At 32.8% G+C, this 25,163-nt stretch overlaps 1 protein-coding gene across 2 annotated transcripts; it reads right to left on the reverse strand.

The window, feature by feature from the left end:
* Positions 1-1,155: 1,155 nt before the first annotated feature.
* LOC126886948 (riboflavin kinase-like) lies at positions 1,156-24,855 on the reverse strand. Of its 2 annotated transcripts, none has more exons than XM_050654119.1 (2): positions 24,716-24,855; positions 1,156-1,642 (listed from the first exon to the last, which is right to left on the reverse strand). In XM_050654119.1, exon 2 carries the CDS (start codon positions 1,635-1,637, stop codon positions 1,179-1,181), a length of 459 nt encoding a protein of 152 aa, XP_050510076.1. In that variant the 5' UTR covers positions 1,638-1,642; positions 24,716-24,855; the 3' UTR covers positions 1,156-1,178. The 2 variants fall into 2 exon arrangements, with proteins under 2 accessions (XP_050510076.1, XP_050510075.1); XM_050654118.1 differs by lacking the exon at positions 24,716-24,855 and adding an exon at positions 17,121-17,172.
* Between the last annotated feature and the right edge of the window lie 308 nt (positions 24,856-25,163).

The following is a 25,163-nucleotide window of genomic DNA, read 5'->3' on the forward strand; positions in this document are numbered from 1 at the left end:
GCTCATTTCCTTCGTTAAGATGTATACTAATACCCTATGAAAAAAAAAAGTAAAAAAAATTACATGTACGTACACAAAATTATTTGTTAATAAATAGCAGTTTTTAAGCTTATAAACAATTACAATAATTTCGTAGAAATTAGATCAAATTAAATAGAAATAAAAAATACTGAAAGCTGGTTAAAATACACAACTTCTAAAAGAAATTAGCTCGTTTTTCAAAAAATTTTATAAACAAATTAAATTTTGCACAAACTATTTGAACAGATCTGGACCATTTTTTGCACACCATTCAAACACCATAATGCCCTCAAGTTTAGGTATATTTAAACATATTTTAATGAACAATAAAATTGTTATTAACAATATTCAAAAACAGTGATTTTGTCGTCCGTTTTGCAATAACTTTTTTGTTTATTAACCGATTTTAATTTGGTGTATCTCATTCGATGTATCTTTTTTTTTTCTGAAAAAGTTACCTGTGGACGTCTAATTTCTAAATAAACAAGTTTTTAAGTTATGAGCAAAAAACTAAGTTTGACGTTTTGATTGTTTATTTAAAAAATGTTCCACTGAAAAATTGATGAATCCCAAGATGGTAGCCTTTTTGTAATATCTCATACTACACATTTCAACTTTCAAACCTCGTCTTTTCAATTATGTCGAAAAACGGCTTATTTTTTACTAACTTGATTGGTCTAATTGTAACTTCTAGGTTAGGATTTTTCAGCGATGTAAATATAAATATTTTATGCCATTGGTATATTCGGATATTGTATAGTGAAATTTGATTTTATATTTATTTATTTTTACATTAAAATATTTTAACTATTAATATCATGGCAAATATTTGTATAAATATTAATGTTTATATAAATATTCTGACAACTGTCAGATTTAACTAAAATGTCATATAATTATTTGCGACATTCTTAAAATCCTATGTGACGTCAAAATTAATGAAGCACTGAAAAAACGGTTTGGAATCATCTGTATTACTCATATCACAGCACACTCACAGGTAAAGTAATGGGTGTCATTATCTATTCAAAAATAGTCAATAATGAGCATGTTATTAAATGGTCGCAGAAAAATATATTTTTATCTATTTGAATTCACTTTTATGGATAAGCAATTGGAAAAATAAAACAATCGTTACTTACTATTCTGAATATTTATTACGGACCTGTAAAAAACTGATGCGTTTTGTATTGGCTAAACTCCGGTAACTCTAACTTTTCTTTAGCTTGTCTAATATCACTTTTTATTGCTTCGTTAAGTGCATCCAATGATTCAAAATTCTTCTCCTGTCTAAGATAATCCAAAATGACAATACGCACATCCTTTCCATAAAAATCCGAATCAAATTTATGCATTATATGAACTTCTACGGTTTTCGTTTCGTTGTTGTAAAACGGGTTCCAACCGACACTCATCACCATCTTATGAACTTGACCACCCTCAACAGAAGCGAATCCACAATATACACCAGTCTCAATTTTTTCCGGCAGGTTTTTGACAACTTCTAGTGGTAAATTTGCCGTTGGGCATCCTAGCTCTTTGGATCCACGACCGAAGCCCCTTACCACTTCACCTCGAGCAAAATGGGGCAATCCGTCAATTGAATTTCCAGCCATTAGAACTGAAAACATTAATGTAATCTTTAAAATATATAATCTACAACTTCAATTTTTTTATTATAATAATAATCACGTGATACAATAGTAGATAAAAAAAATCACGGAATCGTATACCGTAATCAATTATGATTATGATATTTACAATAATTATTTAGAGAAACGTTGGCAGTGGCGTCTCGATAAAATAAATGTTTTCATATCAGTAGGTACCTAAGTAGGTACTTATTTCAATATTCGGGAGATTTCCAGTACTGATAATACTGACTATGCTACCGAACCAGAGGCGGCTTTACCTATTGTGCAGGGTGTGCGGCAAGGGCGGTCATAAGGGGGGGCCATGGGGGCCATGGCCCCTCCCATAGGTGGCAATGCACCTTAAATAAACTTGTCTAGTAACACAGGATAATGTTATGTTAATATATTTTAAATTATTTACTCTGTAAATTAATTATTTTGAATGGATTCACATACGGATTTTGAAATACCTAGATACTGCAATCTGTAATAATGATAATTAATCATAATGCCTGTCTCTTCAACTCTGGTTACGCCAATGCAAGTGCATCGCCTCCCGCGCGAATCCCGACACCGGCGACGTCCAGTGTAGAAACAGAAACATAAGAATGCCTATGTACATATTTTTTATGGAAGTTATATCGTTGTGTATTGTGTAGAAATTTGAACGTTCTGAAGTATCTATCGTCTACCCGATATACACTATCGTATCGTAGTTATAGAGGTGACATAGGTGCAGTGCACTATATATATTGCCGGATTGTAATCATCATTTTATTCCAGGGTGACAGGTGAGTAAAAATCCATAGATAGGTTAGGAATAATTTTCTGTTTGCTAACGGAACGAATACATCAGCAATGAGTACATAATACTCTGCAGTTTTCTCTCGTCCAGCGCAGATGTTCGCTATATAGGATGCTATTTCGAAATACAAAAGTTAATAGATTCCGATTTGAACGAAAAGTGACTGCAAATTATTATTAGGCTCAAATTAAAAAACCTGGGCATATCCATCTCTCGTTTGGCCGGAATCACAAATGTTCTTTTTTTTTTCAGAAAATGAAGAGGGCAAACAATACGAATACGTTAAATTCGTATTTTTCTGTTGTTCCGAAGAAAGTAATTAAAGATGTGGGTGATAATGGGTCATCCCGGTCATCTTCCTCATCGTCTTCTCAACAGAATCTCGTAGTGCCAGAACGACTTACAACAGTATCAACATTACAAACATCAGTTAATAATGAAAATACTCTAAAGCAAGTCGCTGTAGAAAAGTCCAATGAAGTTAGTAACTACGACATTGGTCGAGTTGTTGATGGTTTGAGTGGTTTGGGAGACTTTCAAAAATATAATTATTTGAAAAATACGTGGGTTCCGGAAAAAAACTACTCATTTCCATTTTCTGAACATAACAAAAATAACAAGTTAGTTAAGCGGTACTTGAGATACGATCATCTCCAAAAATATAACTGGGTTGCGTTTTCGGACTTGAAGAAAGGACTTTTTTGTAAGCACTGTGCTATCTTCGCAAATTCAGGTGGTAAAAATAAAGCAACAAGTTTGCAAAGTTTGGTTACCACACCAGTTACAAAATTTTCAAAATTATTTGGAATGGATGGTGTGCTAGATAAACATAATACAAATCGATATCACATTGAAGCGGTTTTATCGAGCGATAATTTTATAAAATGTTACGAAAACCGATCTTTAGATATAAGAAATTTGATAGATAGTGCTCGAGCCAGGCAGATAGAGGATAATCGAAATCGGCTCAAACCAATCATTCGATCTATAATTTTTTTAGCCAAACAATGTATACCTTTCCGTGGCCATAGAGATGACGGGCCATTGTTAGAAGAAAGCAATGTGACAAATAATGAGGGAAACTTCCGAGAGCTTCTTCGATTCAGAATCGAAGCAGGAGACAAAACTTTAGAAGAGCATTTAAGAAACACGTCGTCACGTGCCACATATATTAGCAAAAGAACGCAAAATGAGTTGATTGAATGTTGTAAAGACGAAATTTTGTCTGTTATCCTGAAAAAAATTAGTGATGCTAAATATTACAGCATTATGTTTGACGAAACTACTGACATAGCACATGTTTCCCAAATGTCGATTGTTATTAGATACTTAGAAGGTAACAACGTGCGGGAGGATTTTGTGTCATTCATAGATTGTCATTCTGAGAACTATGAGCTCAGTCCCGATACGTTGGAACCGGTTTTGAATGGTACTATTTTAGGAAAATCAGTGATAAAACAAGTTCAAAAATTTCGTTTACCATTGGAAAATTGTGTAGGAATTTGTACAGACGGATGCAGCGTAATGACATCAAAACAACAAGGAGCCGTCCAAGAAATTCAAAAAGAAATGAATATAGCTGTACGATGTCCATGTTTCAATCATGCTTTAAATTTGAGTTTGTTGAAATCATCAAACGTTCAATGTGTGAGAAATGCTGTAGGGGTAATGAAGGAAATAATATCTTTTTTCAAAGCCTCTTCTAAACGCAATTATGTCCTCAAACAAACATTGGGTGATCAGCTCTCTGGATTGTGTGAAACGCGATGGGTAGAACGGCACGACTCCGTTCTGCAGTTTAAAGCATCGATTGAAAAAATTTTGCAAGCTTTGAATTTGATTTCCGAATGGAACGAAAGAGAATCTTCCAGTAAAGCTAGGACGCATATACTTGCGATCTCATCAAATTGCAGCTTTATTATCACTTTGTTTTGTCTAAATGAAGTACTCGCAATAACGTTACCTCTGAGCAAATTATTGCAACAAAAAATGTGGCTATAAGCTCTACACAGAATGCTGTTCTAAATACGCTGCTTGTTTTGAAAGACAAACGCAACAATGCAGAAACAAATTTCAATGCTTTGCTTAAAGAAATAATGCCATGTCTAGAAAATTTGAATATAGATTTATGTATTCCAAGAGTGAATAAATTCATGAAAAATCGACCTAATCCAGATATTCATTCCTCCACAGAATACTTTCGAATAACGATATATATTCCTTTACTTGAAAGTATCATTTCCGACATTGAGTGTCGTTTCCAGCAAGAAACCATGGATGTATTTAATCTGCAAATATGTGTTCCTGCTATATTAATTCATTCAAATGAAGATGACATCCATTCCGCCGTAGAAATTTTGATTGCAAAATATGGAAGTTTGTTTGAGACAGTTAGAGACGTGCTGAAGTCAACTTTTATTGCAGAGCTACATTTATGGAAAATGAGATGGAAACACAGCAAAGAATCGGAAATTCCGAGCGATGATCTAAATGCTCTCATACAATGTGATGAAATGATGTATCCAATCATTAATAAAATTTTAAAAATATTGTGTACTCTTCCAGTAAGTGTTGCATCTGCAGAGAGGAGTTTTTCAGGACTGAGAAGACTTAAGAGTTGGCTGAGGGCCAATATGGGTGAAGAACGGTTAACTGGCCTTGCACTAATGCATGTCCACAAGGACATTGTTATTAACGAAGACAATATAATAGAACGTTTCGCTAAAAGTGGAGTGAGCCGAAACATAGAGTTCGTCATGTAGAGTATTAGTTTTTTGTTTATAATTTCATTTCATTCGAGTTATTGTTATTTTCTCTTTTCAATATATAAAACATCCCATTCTGCGTTTTGTGTCTGTATTGAAATTGAGAGCTAATATCTAATTGTACAAAATGGCCCCCCCCTGAATTAAGATATATGACCGCCCTTGGTGTGCGGTGCACACGGGCGCCGGGATGTTGGGGGCGCCGAGCGCCAAAGGGCGGGTCCTTTACTTTATTCAACATAAAATATGCTTTAAAACGATAAATGAAAAATTATATGGGCACTTAAGCACGATTTATAGATTGCCGCCCGCCCGGCTGTCCGTCCAACGGACGAGCGGCAATCTTTCGATTCGTTTGCAGACATACCGACAATGATTCCGAAATCGGTTGTGAAACCTATAAAGGTCAAATTGCTTGGGATTTTCCGGGCATTTTCAAAGGCGTTGAATTAAGTGATATTATTCAAGATTTTGCTAATACAAAAGCACGAAAAGTATTTTTTTTCATAATTATTATGTTATAGTATGTGCATTCTGTAATAATTCGTTAATAAATTATTATTTTTTAAATAAGTACAAAGTTGGTTTTTTATTCATCTATAACCAATTCCTTCGTAAAAGTACTATTTACTCGTGTAGTCAAACCTGTCAAATTTCCTCAACCAATTTTCAACCTTCATCATCATCCAACCAATTTACGTCCACTGCTGGACATAGGTATCCCCAATTGTTTCCATACTTCACGGTTTTGTGCTGAATGTTGCCAGTTTTTACTAATCCGCCTGATATCATATGTCCATCGCGTAGGCAGCCTTCCTCAACAGCTTTTATCTTCTCTTGGTCTACATTCCATTAGCTTTTGTGTCCATCTTAAGTCCTTTTGCCTGGCGACGTGTCCTGCCCAGTTCCATTTAAGCTTGGTGACACGTTATATATATATGTCTGTGATCCCGGTCTATAACCGGTTCTTTGTCTCAGATCTTCATTTCTTATTTTATCCCGTAGGGTTATTTTATCCACGCCCAGCATGGATCTTTCCATACGCTTTTGAGCAAACCCTCATTTTCGACGCTGTCGCCTTGGTTAGAGTCAGTGTCTCTGCTACATATGTCATTACCGGTAGCACACATTGATTAAACACTTGTCTTTTTAAACTGATTGGTATACTGCTCTTAAATATGTCTCTCAGCGCTCCGTAAGCTGCCCAAGCAAGAGTTAATCTTTTTATTTCGCATGTTTGAATATATCTGCCAATTCTAATTTCATGAATTAAGTAAATTTACTTTTCCACTAGCTCTACTTCCTGTTCACGTAGCTGTCCGCTAGAAATCAGATTAGTCATAAATTTAGTTTTAGTAAAGTTCATTTTCAGGCCTATTTTCCAGAAGATAGCGTCTAACTCATATAGCATTTCCTTTACTTCTCCTAGGTCATCAGTTATAAGGACTATGTCATCTGCAAAACGAATATAATTTAACTTTTCTCCATCTATTGTGATCCCTTTATTGTCACAGTTAAGGATCTTAAAGGCATATTCCAGAATAGTTATGAATAGTTTTGGCGAGAGTGTGTCGCTTTGTCTTACGCCGCGTTCTATGTTTGGTTTTATCATGTATCTTAACACTCGTTTTTGCCTCTTTATAAATATTATAGATGATTGTACAATAACGATAGTCAATGCTGCATTCATTTATAGTTTTTAAAATGCTATCCAGCTTTATCGTGTTAAAGGCTTTATGAAATATACGAAAGCTAGGGCAAGGGCTTATATTCCATTAACTGACTGGCTGATTATATTCCATTGACCTTTCAATTAGTAACTTTACTGCCTGCAGATGGTCGTTTGTTCCAAAGTTTGTGCTAAATCCAGTTTGTTCTTTTGGCTGGTAAAAATCTAGCTTCTTTTCTACTCTTGATGTCACTACTATTGTAAAGAGTTTGTATAAGTGGTTTAGCAGGCTAAGGAGTCTGTAATATTCTGTCTTATCTCCCTTCTTCTGCAAAAGTACCTTTATAGTATTATTTTCAACCTTACCGCATAGATAAAAAATTAAATATTTTTAATTAAATATTTTTAACAGATTTGGGTAGGTTGTTCTGACGCCGTGAATACCAATTGGCTCCCGACATCTTTTAATATTGAACTATTTGCATCTGGATTTTTGTTTGCATTATGAGTGTACCTAATGTACTAGTACTAGGTAGGTACCTATTCAAATAGTCAATTTTGACTGCGCGTCTAGCAAAGGGCGCCAGGGCATCGACTGCACACGGGCGCTACATGGGCTAGGGCCGCCTCTGTACCGAACGCTATCCGCTATGAGCTCGTAGGTAGAGGGGATAATTAAAAGTTCACGAGCGCCAGTAGTGACAAGTCACACCAAATTTTCTCTTTTTTCACCCCTGGAACTGATTAAAGTAAACAGAAGTTTTCAGGGACTTTTGTATAATGTATACATTGCGTATAAATTGCTTTCATTCTGCGTTTAAATTTTTCAACAATACTTATTTATTAGTTTTCTCAGGATTCGAAAAAACATTAATACATTTAAAAAGCGTTGGCCCGAAATTTTACGTTTACGCTTTTAATTATTTGTTTAAGTGCAATAATTGCATAATTTAATTTTTAAGTAAGTATTATACTATAGTTTTATATATTAAATTATTATACTGTTTTCTATGTTTTCTAATATTATTTAGATATCTAAATTTTCATCTATATACAACCCACCCCCATAATTCTACATATGACTATTTTCACCCCATCTATTCAATCTGCCATTTTCATAACATACCACTTGATAACACTCATCTATACTAAAACCAAATCAAAAAGTCTTATTTTTATTTCTGGGTCCCGTTCATGTTCCATTCTCATTAATTTTCTCATATACATCTTATATTCCATCCTCTCCTTCCCCTACTGTCAACTACATCTTATGATGGTTTGGTTTCAAACCCTTAGGGTTCCGGGTAGCCTGCGGGTTCCTTATGAATTACTCGCCTAAGTCTAAGCTTGTTTTTTAATGATATATCCCCCTAGTAGATTATTTAAGACATTTTTACACTTCAGTCACCCCAACTGTGACCTTTTCTTGAACTTACACAAATTCCAACAGCTACCAACAAGTTAAATAAATTCGATAACTTTAAATTAACACAAAATTGCTTTTCTAAATCCTGGGTCTAATCACAATAGGGTTTATTATTATCGATTTTAGTTTTCGATTATTTTTTGTGTAATGTGGTTTGCCTACCACCTCCATTGACAACATACGTGAATACATTTTCATAACTATAGCATCAAGTTTATTTTATTTAAATTGATTATTTATCACAGTGGAGTGATTGTCGTTACTGTTCTTAATTTAACTAGCTTTACACCAGAGTCTTCAAAACTGACAGGTTAATTTTTCAACTTCCTGTGGAACTGCCACTTCTGTCATGTAATCGTTCGCCACCATACAGTCAACATGTGAACAAGTCAATTTAGAGCTCAGATGGTACCTAGAGCATATTACATGGAATATTTTGAACATCCATGTTTAAGTTCACATATTTTATATATGTTTCCATGACGGATCAATTTTGAAGGGTTTTACCCACGGTTCTTAGACATTACTACGGTTGCCTAGATCGACTAACCAATGAACATTAAGGGGAGATTACGTCACGAGAGTGTACTGTCATTTGAATCGTAATATGATTTTTTCCGAATCCTGAGAAAACCAAGTATTTTAGAAAAATTTAAACGCAGGATGAAAGATTACATTATTACCGAGGGCGGAAAGCCCCTTAGAATAAACAAGCAGTTTCTATTGAATGAAATATTTGAAATTAAATATCACACTTCTCTTTTATTTTCAGCCCTGTAACTTATTAAAATAAACATTATAGAAGTTTTCAGGGACTTTCGGCCCTCGGTAATAATGTAGTCTTTCATTCTGAGTTTAAATTTTTCAAAAATATTTATTAGTTTTCTCAGGATTCGAAAAAAATGAATACAATTAAAACACATTGAGAATTTTGACATGCGTCAAAATTTTGCATTAACTCAATGTAAAATTCTAAACTGTTGAATTCCAGCTTCCTTAATTATTTTACATCAAAAGCATGTATTGAAAACAACTGTTAAAATTGGTCTACGTAATTAAACATATTCCAAAATTTTGTAAAAATATAATACATTTTAGTTTTCAGCCCAAACTTAGGCCACACACAATGCAATAATGTTCACATTTTTAAACTGTCAATATTTTTATTTTATCATCTATTGTTTAAAAACAATACACTTGATAAGATACCCTCAGTTGCGGAGAAAGTATTAATAATAAAGATTTTTTATTCAGTCAATGGTGTGAGCACTGTCAGTTAAATAGTAACGTGTGGCCTAACTTTTACACGCATACCTATTGTGGCAAATATATCATATTTTTCAAAATTTTGGAATGTATTTAAATCGTAGAACAATTTTAACTTTTGATTTTAATACAGATTTTAATTCTCTACAAGTATTCTCTCATGACTTTTGATGTAAAATAATTAGGGAAGCAAGAATTCAACAATTTAGAATTTTACATTGAGTTTCCTATGGCCCTTTTTACGATTCACCACCCGGTATAAGATAAAATGTGGACTATTTGTCTTATTATTTCATAATAACACACATATATACACAATAACACACATTCAATGATCGAAAATCATTTAAAAATATGGGAATGTGTACTCTTGTGACGTAAAGTCAAAAATATAAGTCTCCCCACCACCGTCGGTCAAGGCAACCGTAATAAAGTCTAATAACCGTGGGTTTTACCCATATATTTTTATAATATTGTATTTTGGTGGTTAGCATGTTAGATCACGTGAGTATAACCTACATTTCTTAAAACGTTAGTCAAAATTTAAAAAGTTTGCATTATCTTATCAGGTTATACGCATTTTAGGTAAGCATTGATTGTGATTAGTCATCCAATCGAAAACTAGTTCTGTGATGTAGCCCTTTTTGGGGATTTTTAAAAATATACCTTTTATAAAGGTTTTTAGTCGTTTTTTGTAATATATGGTATACAGCCAACTACAGGAAAACTTTTTCCTTGTGGATTTTTTATAAACGAACACTAAAAAGTTTTAATGAGTTTTCCCCGAAAAGTGTTTCATTTTTTGGTTATTTCACGTTGAAATATTCGATTTTTAGAATTTTTTTTTTAGAATTTAGATTTTGAAGAACGAATAAATGGGTATTTACCTACTTACTTTTTGAGTTATTTGCGAAAAACCGCCTGAAAATGTGGTTTTTTTGTTGAACAATAAACATTTTTACTCGCAAGTAACTCGAAAAGTATTGACTTGACCACTTCGGTGGTGACACTGAAAATTACACGGTATCGCCATATTTCACGTTCATTTACTGGGCTATAAATAACACCCCAGGCAACCAAATAACGTTTACAAAACGTTGAAAAAACGTCATAATTATCACCAAACGACGTCAGTTTATTACGTTTTTAGACGTCGAAAATCACGTGAATATGTCCCACCATAATTCACGTCATTTTTATCACGTTTTAAATACGTGATATGAAAAACGTAGTTTTTACGTCGATTTTTCGTCGTTTTTTAGATTTATTTTTCATTTTATGGTTTTAGAAATACACAAAAATTGAATGGGTCCGCCACATGGTTTGTTTTTGAGAAGTCATAGAAAAAGTTTTACATTGTGATAATGGTGAGTTTATACATTTTAAAGGTGAGTAATACAGTTTGTATTTTGTATTTAAAAACTGTATTACTAACCCTTAAAATGTATAAACTCACCATTATCACAATATTAAAACTTTTTCTTTGACTTCTCAAAAACAAACCATGTGGCACAACGATATTCGGCAGACCCATTCAATTATTCATATGGGCATTGTTAGTATTGCAATTTTTCCATTTAAGTAAAACCAGATGGAATGCTCGTTAAAATGCATAGAATTACAATATCCTCAATGCAACATATATAACATACATAGAATTTTCACTTTTTATATTATAACTATTTACTGTATCAAAAGTGAAACAACATATAAACTAATAAATCATTTATTAACAAATTAAACATTTAAGTCACAATTAATAACAAACTTAAGTTTAATGCATTTAAGTAATATTATATATATACAGGGTGAGTTTTTAGTGCGGGATCGGTCGATAATTCCATTACGGTATAGAATATCGAAAAAAGTTATTTAGAAAAAATGTAGGCAATGATATTCTCCACGCTTGGAAAATATGTCCATTTCTACAGGGTGATCAATAGCAGCGTGGTATATCAAACATATAATTTTTTAAATGGGACACTCTATATATTTTTTCATATTTATATTCCACTCATAATTCTTGTTCATATAATATTGGGTTTTTCATTACTATACAGAGTATTTAACAAGTTATGACCATTTTTATTTCGAAATCCCTATGAGATTAACACCCTCTATATAAACAAGTAATTCATAGACAATAATTTGTTTTATGTAGTAAGATAAACAATATACTGTAGTTTTTAAACTAAGTCCAATGGAAATCATTGACGAATGTTTGTATACAGGGTGAACTACAAAACCAAATTACGATTTTCTCTATTTTTTTAAATGGATCACCCTATATTTTATTTTTCAAAAATATTATATTTATTATACTCTTTCATTTTTATATAGCATTCCCTATATCTAAACTTATTACTTTCGGAGATATTTTTAGTTTTCTTCAACTTTCGGGAATACATTCAATTTTTCTAGTAGAAATAAATTGGTATTGAATGATAATTAAACAAAATTATTTTTATTCAATAAATAACTAACACAAAATATAAACCATAGCAATATGCAATGAATGTATCAATAAATGTGATATTAAGGCATTATCATATTTCCCTAATATACAAGAATCATACAATTCCTACAAAAAAATATAGGTATTTTGTGTATAAAAATTACAAGATTATTTTTATTTAATAAACAACTCACACAAAACATAAATCAAAACAATATACAACTAATTTAATAGTTTTTAGATTATTATATCAACAGCATTCTAAGCCAAGAAGTTTTTAGTAACACATTCCTAATTGCAGATTGTGACCCGCAGTTATTAATAATATAATTTTCATATTAAATTTCATTAATATGCATCAAGAAATCCCTGCTTTGTTAACACTCAAACTAGGTGATCTATAAATGTTTAAGGTGATATTGTTAGAGATTATGTGATTGGTCCACATTTTTTGACGGTTGAGGTTTTTATACGACGGTGCTCCAGTTCTTCCAAAATTGATTTTTTTCAAGTTTTATTTCACATATAAAAAACCTTGTATACCAGAAGCATCCAACAACGCTTGATGATATGAAAAATAGAATAAAAGAAGTTTTTAATAATATTGACTTACAAAAATGTTAGAAATGTGGCTCGGTCATTTGAATATCGGTTACAAAATTGCATAGAGTTGAAAGTGGTCATTTTCAACATGTACTTTAGACTTATATCCTTAACATCACATTAATTGGTACAATCATTAAATTTTGTTATGGTTTATTATTTTTTGTTAGTTATTTATTGAATGAAAATATTTGTTATATTATTACATAATACTTATTTGTTAAGTTATTTATATTTTTAAGAATTGAATGTATTCCCGGCAAATGAAGAAAACTAAAAATATCTCAGAAACTAATAAGTTTAGGTATAGGAGATGCTATATAAAAATGAAAGAGTATCATAAATACAACATTTCAAAAAAAAATAAAATATAGGGTGATCTATTAAAAAAAATTGAGAAAATCGTAATTTTGTTTTGTAGTTTAAAAGTGCTTATAAAAATGAATATTCTACTAAAAATTATTGGCATAGAATGCTGTTGATATACCAATCTAAAAACTGTCACATCAGTTGTATATTGTTTTGATTTATGTTTCATGTAAGTTATTTATTGAATACAAATAATCTTGTTATATTATTATATACAATACAAAGTTTTTTTTGTAGGAATTTTACGATTCTTGTATATTAGGGAAATATGATAATTTCTTAATATCACATTTATTGGTATATTCACTGCATATTGCTATGGTTTATATTTTGTGTTAGTTATTTATCTAATAAAAATAATTTTGTTTAATTATCACTCAATACTAACTTATTTCTACTAGAAAAATTGAATGTATTCCCGAAATTTGAAGAAAACTAAAAATATCTCGGAAAGTAATCAGTTTAGATATAGGGAATGCTATATAAAAATGAAATAGTATATTAAATACCATAATGTTGAAAAATAAAATATACGGTGATCCATTTAAAAAATAGAGAAAATCGTAATTTGGTTTTGTAGTTCACCCTGTATACAAATATTCGTCAATGATGTGAATTGGACTTAATTTAAAAACTACAGTATATTGTTTATCTTATTACGAAAAACAAATTATTGTCTACGAATTACTTCTTTATATACAGGGTGTTAATCTCTTAGTGATTTCGAAATAAAAATGGTCATAACTTGTTAAATACTCTGTATAGTAATGCAAAACCATATATTATATGAACAAGAATTATGAGGGGAATATAAATATGAAAAAATATATAGGGTGTCCCATTTAAAAAATTATATGTTTGATATACCACGCAGTTACTGATCACCCTGTAGAAATGGACATATTTTCCAAGCGTGGAGAAAATAATTGCCTACATTTTTTATAAATAACTTTTTTCGATATTATATACCATAATGGAGTTATCGACCGATCCCGCACTAAAAACTCACCCTGTATATAATTATTATAATTATACCACACTTTAAAGGTACGATTCCGACAACGACTGCAGACGGCAGTTACAGTTGTCACCATGACAGACGTCATTATTTTACACTATTAATTTGCATAATTATTAGCAACTGACGTTCTGACGGACAGCAGTTGCAGTCAGATGTCGGAATCAGTCTCACACAGATAAATAGTGCAAAGTAGTAACGTCCATAACGCAGAGAACTGCAACTGATGTTTGCAGTTGCCGTCTGCAGTCGTTTTCGGAATCGTACCTTTAGTCAGAAATGAATACATACAAATAAGACCCAATATATTGAATTTCAATGAAAACTATCTGCTTGATATTTATACATTTTAAGGAAGACGATTGAATGATAAAAAATAGGACAAAGCTATAATAGTCTGTGTTCTCACATAATATTATATTTCCATACTCTTATAATCCTCAAATTGATTTCAAATAATTATTACAAATTTTTGCATACAAAAAGATCTACAGACATCTGAAAAATATATTTTTTGATTAAGGGACTGTAATGACCAAATTAAAATGATAAAAACAATTTACACGTGATCTCTGATAATACACACTTAAAAGACTAATAGGGCTTTTCATCGACTGTCATTTGTTTCGAGCTTCTGTCATGTGTCACATAATATTAATATATCTACGCCATACGTCTTTGGTTTGTATCATTGGTATATATCAATAACGTATGACGTAGATATATTAATATTATGTGACACATGACAGAAGCTCGAAACAAATGACTGTGAATGAAAAGCCCTATACATAAATACTCAAGATGAAGAAGTACATTATAATTAAAAATGACTAACCATTTTCATATCGCTGCAACATGAAGCCAAAGCCGTCTTACATTTCAGTTCGTTTAGATCAGTTCGTTTAGAGAGCACAACAAGCACTCTGACCGAACAATTTCAAAACTCATTAGTTTTTCATCAGAGAATGTACATCGCTGTAAAATCTGTACATGCATTGGGTTCTTCTTATTCTGTTTTGCTGTGGGCATACTCAGCTGCAAATAAGATTGCTGCAATATGGCTGCAAACTTCACTATTACCGGCCATACACATACAATGTGCATTTGCTATGCCATTGGATCTGGCTATCACCCAAGCATCTAGTGGTTTAGCATTAGCTTTTTGGGAATGCTTCACCTAAGAAAAATATTTAATCTTTGTGGGAATGCTTCAACTACAAAAATTTATTTTTATTAGAGTATTTGCGTTCTTTACAATGATTGAGAATATTTTAAATCAGACATTCATATAATATAATTTTAGAACAAACAATCATAACTGTTTATTATTCTCTTTTCTATCATAGCAATTACATGTCGTCTACCTAATCTGTAAATTGCGTAACTCCATTTATTCAAATTTTACAGAGACACAAAAAATTATTTCTCTAAATATGACTAATGTGAATACTACGTATCTCCCATTTTAAAAGATAGGATTCTGAAATGGAATATTTTATAGATAGGTACACATATCACTAACATTTGTATCTATATTGTTTAATGAGTGTATTTAATATTATTTACCATCAACTTTTTCTTGAAAATATCACTTTCTAAACAGTGAGGTCAGTCGTGTGGTATGACAAACTGGGGAGTTACAAATTTTTCGTACTAAATTTGCCGCAAGGTAGATACAGTGTACACGAAGATGTCACTATTTACTCTTCTGGTAAAAATAGGCATGTGCATCCTTTTTTAAACGAGTAGGGATTTTTTCAAATAAATGGCAGTAATAACTCATTTTCACAGAAATATATAGACAGTTTACAAATTAGGACGACAATATGTCTGGTTTCATACAGATATATAAACGTAAATAAATGTAATATTTAAAACCAATTTATCCAAAAGACACTAATACTGTTATCCATATATTTCTTAAATGGCGAATAAATAAAATAAAGGCTTACCTTTCCAACGATAATATAGAAATCATTAACAATTTTTACTCCAGCTTTCACAGTTGTGAAGGCTTTTATGTACATGACAAACAAATCCAGTTGTGAAGGCTTTTATGTGCCTGAAGGCTTTTATATGCTTTCATCTACTACTTAGAGTAGTAACTGTGAGACTCCACCAGATATGTATAAACATCTATAATAGTGATTGGTGGGATAACTTTACTGTAAAATCCAATTCTGATGACTGAATTGTATATGGATCTAAACCTCCAATTATTTTCAGCTTCAATGAATCTCTAAAACAATAAAAGAAATAATGTTATTGTTTGCAAAATTCATCATTATTGATAAATATCAGGGAAAAATGAGTAGTAAATAAAAATTGTTTTGCTTACCTTTCTCCAACATCTGCGGAGTTTCCAATAATAATTTCCTTAAATAATCACTCTGCATTGTGGTAAATTTATAAAATTCACAAAAGACAAACAAAAGTTTTAAGAAATACACAAAAAACAGCCAACAAAATCTAAATGAATCCAAAATTGGCAAAATAGGACAAGACAAACAATGAAATGAAAGGACGCTACGCTACACACATAACCTTTGTTTTGTAATTTTTAAGCTCCTCCCAATTTAGTGACGTCAGACCCGTCAGACTTAAGCTGTCTGAAATGAAAACGTCTTTTAAACGTATTTTAACGTCATTAATCTTACGTATTTAAAATCACCTACAAAAGACGTCGATATGACGTAATGTTCAACCACGTGTATATATTCCACCAAAAACTGACGTTACCTCGACGTTCTTGACGTCACTTGGATGCCTGGGACATGTATGTTTTTTTCTCTGATTCTGGCTTTGGTTTAGAACTAGAACCTTTAGCCACGTAATTGTATAACTTATCACTAACTCAGGTGTAATGTGTAGTGTGTGTGTTGAGTAAGTGTCTTGTTACTTTGCAAAGTCGACGTCATTGTCTTTGCAAAGAGACGCTAATTGTATCCGAACGTCTGCGGTCCCACCGGTGAGTACACATGTATGTGTATACTTTATGTGTGATTGACAAAAACAGTAGATTATTTAAAATTTTACTATTAATTTTGTCCTAATGTATCAATATAAAAATAAAAATTTGCTACAAATACCTGCTCTATATGGTAGAAAATTTCTGATATAATACATAATTATTATAGTTTAAAGAAAAATACGAAGAAATTTTAAGGCTGACAGACGAAGGTTGACGTCACGACTGTCATATTATTATTATCACTTTGTAAACAAAGGTTGAAAAACTGGGATTTACCCAATCTCAAGACTTTTTTTAATTCCTATGAAGTTGAAATGTTGCTTCCTCTGCTGCTTTTTGTGCTTAAGTATAGTATTTAGTATTTAGTTATCCATTCTAAACCAACTCAATATTAAAAAAAGGCTGTCCACAATATGTCTGCAACGAATTCTGCAATTCTTTGGACACGTGGTTCGAAGAGGTAACGACAGTTTGGAGAGATTAATTGTTTCTGGAAACGTTCCGGGGAGAAGATCAAGAGGACGATCACCAACTAGATGGTCTGACCAAATAAAGCATTCAGCTGGAAACTCATTCTGCGAAGCTCTTAGAGCAGCTGAAGATAGAGACCAATGGAGAAACATTGTTAGGAATATTGGAAGAAATCACGATCCTCGGTAATGGGGAAACGACAGGAGAGAGAGATAATATTTAGTGATATGATATTCACATAATGGACCCTACTCCTAAACCTAATCAACAATCTTTAATTTTTTTATTATAATAATAATCACGTGGTAATTTTTAATAGTAGATAAAAAATCATGGAATCGTATTTAAGGGGATAGACGCAAAATTTCGGCTCCATTGTTTTTTAAATTGATTCATTTTTTTCGAATCCTGAGAAACCTAATAAATATTGCAGAAACGCAGAATGAAAGATTAGGTATTTTATTACCGTGGACCGAAAGTCCCTTAGAATCAACAAGTTTTTTTGAATGAGCTATTTAAAATTAAAAACCACACTAAATTTTCTCTTTTTTTTTCACCCCTGTAACTTATTAAAATAAATATTATAGAAGTTTTCAGTAACTTTCTATCCTCGCTAATCACGTAATCTTTCACTCTGCATTTAAATTTTTCAAAAATACTTATTAGCTTTCTCAGGATTAAAAAAAAAGAATGCATTTAAAATGCATTAGAGCCGGCATTTTGCCACTACGCCCTTAATGAATTATGATATTTACAATTATTATTTACAGAAACGATAGCAGTGTTGTTTAAGGGATAAATACACGATTTTTTATATTTTATTTTTTATATTACAATACCGGAAAATGGGGTAACTTAAAATACTTTAAAAATTCAAACAGTTGTAGTATCTGGACTGTTCAAATTTTTTTTATTTTTGTGGTTTCAGAACTTCGGTATGTGTCTAAAGATTACATTCAGGTATACAATTTTTGGGCACCAGGTACACCAGGGGTCGGTTGTGATGACATATTCGTGTTCAGCAACCCCAAAACTCCCCAGTAATCTGTTTGTATTAATTTAGTGTCAAAAACCTTGGAAACTCCGGAAGGTGACGTGCCTCGGCAGTGACTCTAGGCACCGGGTGCTGCAGAGGGTCAGTGTGTTGATAGCGTATTCTTCAGCGACCCCAAAAACCTACGGAGTAAATCTGTTTGCATCAATTTGGTACCGAAAATGCTCGAAATCTCATATGGCGGGATTTAGCAGTAACTCTGCGCACCAGGTAATAAAACCTGGCTATTAATATACTGAAGTTGACATGTTTATACACTTTTGAGTACATTTTATTACTGTAAATGCAATTATGCATTTCCACCCATTTTTTTATTGTAGACTTTTTCCTGACGGCACCCCGAACACAATGCAAAAAGTTGCAAGCCGATAGGTACTCTCAGTTTGTGCCTAGGTAGAGTGTAGCCAAGCCCGGAAACAGCGCCATTTATTGCCCTAGTTGCGCGAATGACTTCACCAGTGCTGGATTAACCATTAACCCATATAGCACACAACGTCCGATGGACGTCCATATAACGTACATTTAAAGTCCAAACGTCCATGGACCAAAACTGGACGTACTATGTACGTCCATTACGCGACGTCCAATGGACGTTTGATTTCAACGTACATTGGACATCCATTTGTGGTCCATGGAGATTTTACACAAAACGCGACTATTATTATGAGTAATTATATAATATAGCTTCTTGTTTTAATCAAAGCAATATTATTAGTAGAATACAAGAAGCTTCTAATAAATGTAGTCACATATTTTTTCATCATTGGATTAAAACATTGAACCACTAAAATTATTTTAATTAAACCTAATATAATATTAGATGATGATAAAACGATGGTAAACTTTTTCAGAATAACGGAGCTACATCGCGCATCGGTAATTATAGAACTTACAATAATTAAACACTACCAATTTAAATCTAAAATATGCATTTTGTAACTATTTTTCCCGCCAAACTAAATGAGAATCTTCTTGACAACGTTGTCGCTCTTCACGCTATCGGTCGTAAAAGGTAGTATTAGGCAGGTACTTTTAGGGGATTATCGCTGTAATTGTTGTGGAATACTGAAGGAGGATTTATTTATGATAATTCACAGAATGGCAAACCCGCTTGCAATATACAACCGTACTGACTCTAAAGTTCTAAGAAATTATGTTTGGAATTTGGAAGGAACAGCAGAACAGAAATAAACCTCTTTTAATGTGCATGCTTCATAGGGCGCCATTATCTGAATTTTGTCTTTATTAAGTTATTACATACAATATAATACATCTGTGATATCTTTGTGTTTGCTGTTTATCGTGCAAGTGCAGTCGTGCATTAATGAAGTTCCTATAATAAAGTTATAATAAAGAGAAATAAAAAAGGTATTTTGTGTAATATTTTAAAGTATAAGTTTCGTATTATAGGCAGTGGTGTCATGGTGTGGGAACGCGTGGGAACGCCGTTCCCACACTGGTTAAGAAAAGAAAAAAAAATAAATAGAGAATTTAGGTTTTGTAAACAAAAATTAGCAGTGCGTTCCGGCACTGCTAATTTTGCCATGACACCACTGATTATAGGAACTATTTCCGATACCTAAAGGCTTTTTGCTATGTATGTATTCAAAAAATTATGGACACTAGATTGCTTTCTGAAAAGTGCCCAACAAAAATGTCCATAAGACGTACATTGAATATACATCAGATGTACATTGAATGTACATAAGATGTACACTGAAAGCTTCAACAACGTACACTGTACGTTTGTAGCGGACGTTCTATGGACGTCCAATTTTGTGAACTCTGGACGTTCGTTGGACTTCCATCGGATGTCCATTGTACCTTAGCGGGACGTCCATTGGACGTTCCAATGTACACAGATGTACGTCCATTGGATATCCATAAAACGTACTTGTGCTATCTGGGAAGCCAAGTAGGCAGTTGCCTAGTAGCCTCGACCCCGAAGGGGGCTCGCAGGGCCCAAAACAAAAAAATAACACTTAGAATTAAATAAAAACTAAACGTAACTCATATTATGATGAATAGTTCAAATATCCGATGGAGGGGATATCCGAGGTTCTGGAAGGAGAAAGCGCAGGAATCTTTAGGAGCCTAATAGAGCATGGGTTACCTAGGGGCCTCAAGATTCTTAATCCGGGACTGGACGTCACGAAAATATAACTTTTACGTAACTGTCAGTTGTAAAAATAAGATTGAGGTTAGGTATATAGACAACATTGCAAAAAATATCCAAATTTATGTTTTAATTATTTTCATACTATTTTGTAATTATTATATTTTTATTATTATAGAATTTTAATATATATTTATATTATTAGTATGTCCAGTGAATTATTTTCAACTAAAGTGAAGTTAAACCAAAGTAAACGCAAAATAAACAATAACAAAACACTGATCATCTGTTCACTCACCCCTACCACATTAAAACGGAAATAGATCTAAAAATGGCGGAGCCAACCAGCTTTTAACGTATACCTCTCCTCTCCAGGGCCGGATTTAAGGGGGCAGGCTGGGCAGGTGCCCGGGGCTCCCACATTTCGGGGGCCCAAACTTTAAAAAAATCAGCAAATTATTCACATAGAATAACTTTTGTCAATCAATTTAGCTGTGATATTTCGTTACATGGAAGGTTTTACTACTGTTAAAAGGTTTCTCATATTTTTTCCAAAGCACGGTCATAAAGCAGAAGATATACAGTCGGAAAAATGAAAGAATACCTATGAACAAACATATAAAACACGCTGCTAAAAAAGACAAAATTAGTTTATGATATATCATACAAATAAATAATTAGTTGCAGATACATGTTTTTTAATTGTATTTTGTTTTCCAAAGTCTTAAGAGCCACTAAAATTTACTCACAATGTGTAATATATTGTACAGGTCGCATATACCATTTGTTCACAGTGTACAATATACTGTGCAGTCCACATCCCTTAAAAGGGATAACAGGGAATAGTGTTGCCCAAAATCGGTCTTAGTCTTGCAGTCTTGGTCTTGTTCTTGCGTTTTCGCAAGACCAAGACCAAGAACGCCTAATTTTAGCAAGACCAAGACCAAGACTTACCGTGCAAGACTTGAGCAAGAACAAGACTTAGCCTGCGAGACTCTTACGTCTTGCAGTTAGAACTGAGGGTCGTTTTAGGGAGTATGTATATTAGTTCGGCTATATTCTTACATACTTTATGAGAAACAAAAAAAAAATTGTAACAAAAATTTTGAAAATTGGACTTATGTTCACTACGAACAATACCATAAACATACATAGTGAGTCAAAATATCCATTTAAAGAACACTTGACACATTTGACACGTACTCAGTTCATTATTACAATATAAAAATAAAATATTTTGTACTTTCCTTCCCATCAGACGACTTCTCTGAAATTAGTTGTCCGGGTTATAGGTCTGGATCCCGCGTATGAAAAAAAAGTTGATTAATAGCAAGCTGAAAATTTGTTAATAGCTTAAGGGTGTCTAGTCAGACAAACTTTGATATATGGGAACACTGGAACAGGGGAAGTTTTAATTGTGGAACAGTTTAAAAATTTGGAACGGTCAGACCACGAAAACGTCATATGTATTTTGTCCGACAGAACTTCCAATTGATTTGTTACCCTTTTATTAAACTCTCATGCAAAAATCAGGCTGCTATTTATCACCAAATGGGCATGATAATGAGTGGAACACGTAGGACATGTCAAATGACAGGAATTATGACAGGTGATAAATAGCAGTCTAATTTTTGCATGAGAGTTTAATGAGAGGGTAACAAATCAATTGGAAGTTCTGTCGGACAAAATACATGTGACGTTTTCGTGGTCTTCCAAATTTTTAACCTGTTCCACAATTAAAACTTCCCCTGTTCCAGTGTTCCCATATATCAAAGTTTGTCCGACTAGACACCCTTAAGCTCTTAACAAATTTTCAGCTTACTATTATGTAATCAACTTTTTTTTTCATACGCGGGATCCAGACCTATTATGAGAATAGTCGCCTTCTAATCATAACATAACATTCTTGCTTTGCGACGCCGATAGTAATATCAAATATCGTATCCAAACTTTTTAAAAATATGTCACCTTGCTGATAAAAAATATACCTAATAAGTAATTAATTTTTGTCATTATTAATTTTCTAGGAATTTAAACACCACAAATTTAATCTTATCGGTATATAGAATAGTAAGACTATTATGTATTGTTTTTGCTGAATGTGCTATGACCTATGCTATGAGATCACTGGGTTACAGAAAATTTGCCGAAACAGCGCGGCTATTATTTAAAAGTATGATAACGAGACAAATGAACAGTGTAAATAAAATACCGAAATTAACGATATACACTTCTCCAAAAAATTTACTCACCACCTTAAAAACAGGTCATTGTTAATGTCTTGAATTTCCTAAGCCTGTTAGGATAAGGGTCCCTGTAATAGGTTCCTAAGCCTATATGTCTTATTTTTATAAATATCGCTGTAATATTATTGTTGCTAGACAGGTCAATTATTATTGTCACTGTAGACCGGGTGTACCAATAAAAGTGTGTTTTTTCACATCACTCTGTGGAATATTGTAGCATTTATAAAATACTGAAATTACAACGATAACCTCATATTTTCGCTTATATTGGACATTACATTCGCTTATATTGGATAATAAAATACACTACTACTACTATTACTATCGGCTTACAGCGTTCTTCGACGCCTTCCGACTCCTAACCGCCATTCTTCTCTGTTTAACCATAGACCTGGAGGGATTTCTCTTTCCTCTAGTTCTTTTTCAATTCCCTCCCTCCAGCTTCTTCTCGGCCTTTCTCTTTTTCTTCTCCCTTGTGGTGTCCATGCCAAAATCTGCTTAGGGATCCTGTCATCTGGCATTCTCTGTACATGGCCGTACCATACTAGTTGTTTTGTTTTTATGTCATCAATTATTGTATGTGTGACTCCCATCATTTCTCGTATTCTCTCATTTGGTATCCGATCTCTTCTTGATTTGCCTGCTGCTCTTCTCCAGAAGTCCATTTCTGTTACTAGTAGCATTTTCTCCATTCTTTGTTTCAGTGGCCAAACTTCACTGCCATATGTGATTATACTTTTAAGTATGCTATTGTATATGAGCTGTTTGTTCGCTTTAGATATTGTCTGGTCCCACAGAATGCCGTTCATCATGGATATGGCTTTTCTACCCTGTATTAATATAATAAAATATGTAAGTTTCTAATAAACTTTAGTTAGTTAGAACATAGGCACGGATCACTTAGATCATGGGTTCAAACTCCACCCGGTATCAGTTATCTAGATCAGTAATTCTCAATCTTTTTGAGTCATGAACCACAAAATACTTTTTATTATTTTTGCTACCAACTAACTGAAATATGTATCTAGCTAGGTAATCTAATTAAGTATAATAATAATTGTGGTGCTGATTTTAGCTGTGTTTGAGTTTTGTGTACCACCGCAAATAATGATATGTACCACCAGTGGTACATGCACCCCAAACTGAGAACCGCTGGTCTAGATATTTATTAATTTGGCTGGTCTTTACTATGGCTATGATATTCTAGCTTAAAATGTACATCTCTGTCACGTTGTTCAAAGATATGCAATAGGCTAATAGGCAACTGCGAGACTTGCAAGACTCTTGCTGCAAGACCAAGACCAAGACCGGGAGCGCAATACCAAGACCAAGACCAGGTGTACTGGCGCAAGACCAAGACTGTCTAAGTCTCGTCTTGGTTTTGCATTTGGGCAACACTAACAGGGAATTATTTTGAGTACGCCAAAATGTTAAAAAAACAAAGGAATATGTCTACCTAATTTCAAATTTTTATCTTAAAAAACAAAAATGCATGTGCGAAAGGGAAGGGACTAATACTAAGCTCCACGTTTACTTTCATTGCTACTACATAAGTATATTATTTAATGTTAACTGCGACCTGTACCTACTCTCTACTAACAAGTGCGCCACTGATTATCAAAAAACTGATATTGACCTTAAACAATTACATGCTCAAATGATATTTGTTTATGAAATATTCAAGTAATTATAGAGTAAAAATTACACATAAATAACGAAAAGTGTCGAATAATAATAACAAAGATTGTCATGAATCTACATTAAATATTAGATTACTAATTATTATACTTTTTAAGTAGTAAAAAAACAAGTTTTATTTTACTTACCAGATTACCTGCATTAACGTGTTCAACGACGAGGCAAGAATCACGAATCACCCAATACGAATCGTCGAGAATCCACTTCTTAAAAATAGCAGGAGAGAAAGTCCAAAAAAGACATGGTTGGAGACCATGGGGAGGCGATAATCTTAAATATTTTATTTAATTAATGCTGTCCGACGTTTACGAGTATATCGTAGGACAGAATGTAATAATTAACTTTACAGCGTTGCTTGATAAATTATGTATTACCAATCAACAATTATAGTAGAGGATCTGGTCGATTTGCACCGATCTGTTTAATGGATACAAATTATTGGATATGTAATTTAGCATGTTACCAATTACAAAAAACAAGGGTTGCCCGGTCTAATCTTGTTCTAACTATAATTAATGAATAATTAAAAAATTACATTTTTTTATGAATTAAAAAAATTCGACCTGGGCAGATATT

Source organism: Diabrotica virgifera, chromosome 6, assembly GCF_917563875.1.
Source record: "Diabrotica virgifera virgifera chromosome 6, PGI_DIABVI_V3a".
Classification (NCBI taxonomy): domain Eukaryota; kingdom Metazoa; phylum Arthropoda; class Insecta; order Coleoptera; family Chrysomelidae; genus Diabrotica; species Diabrotica virgifera.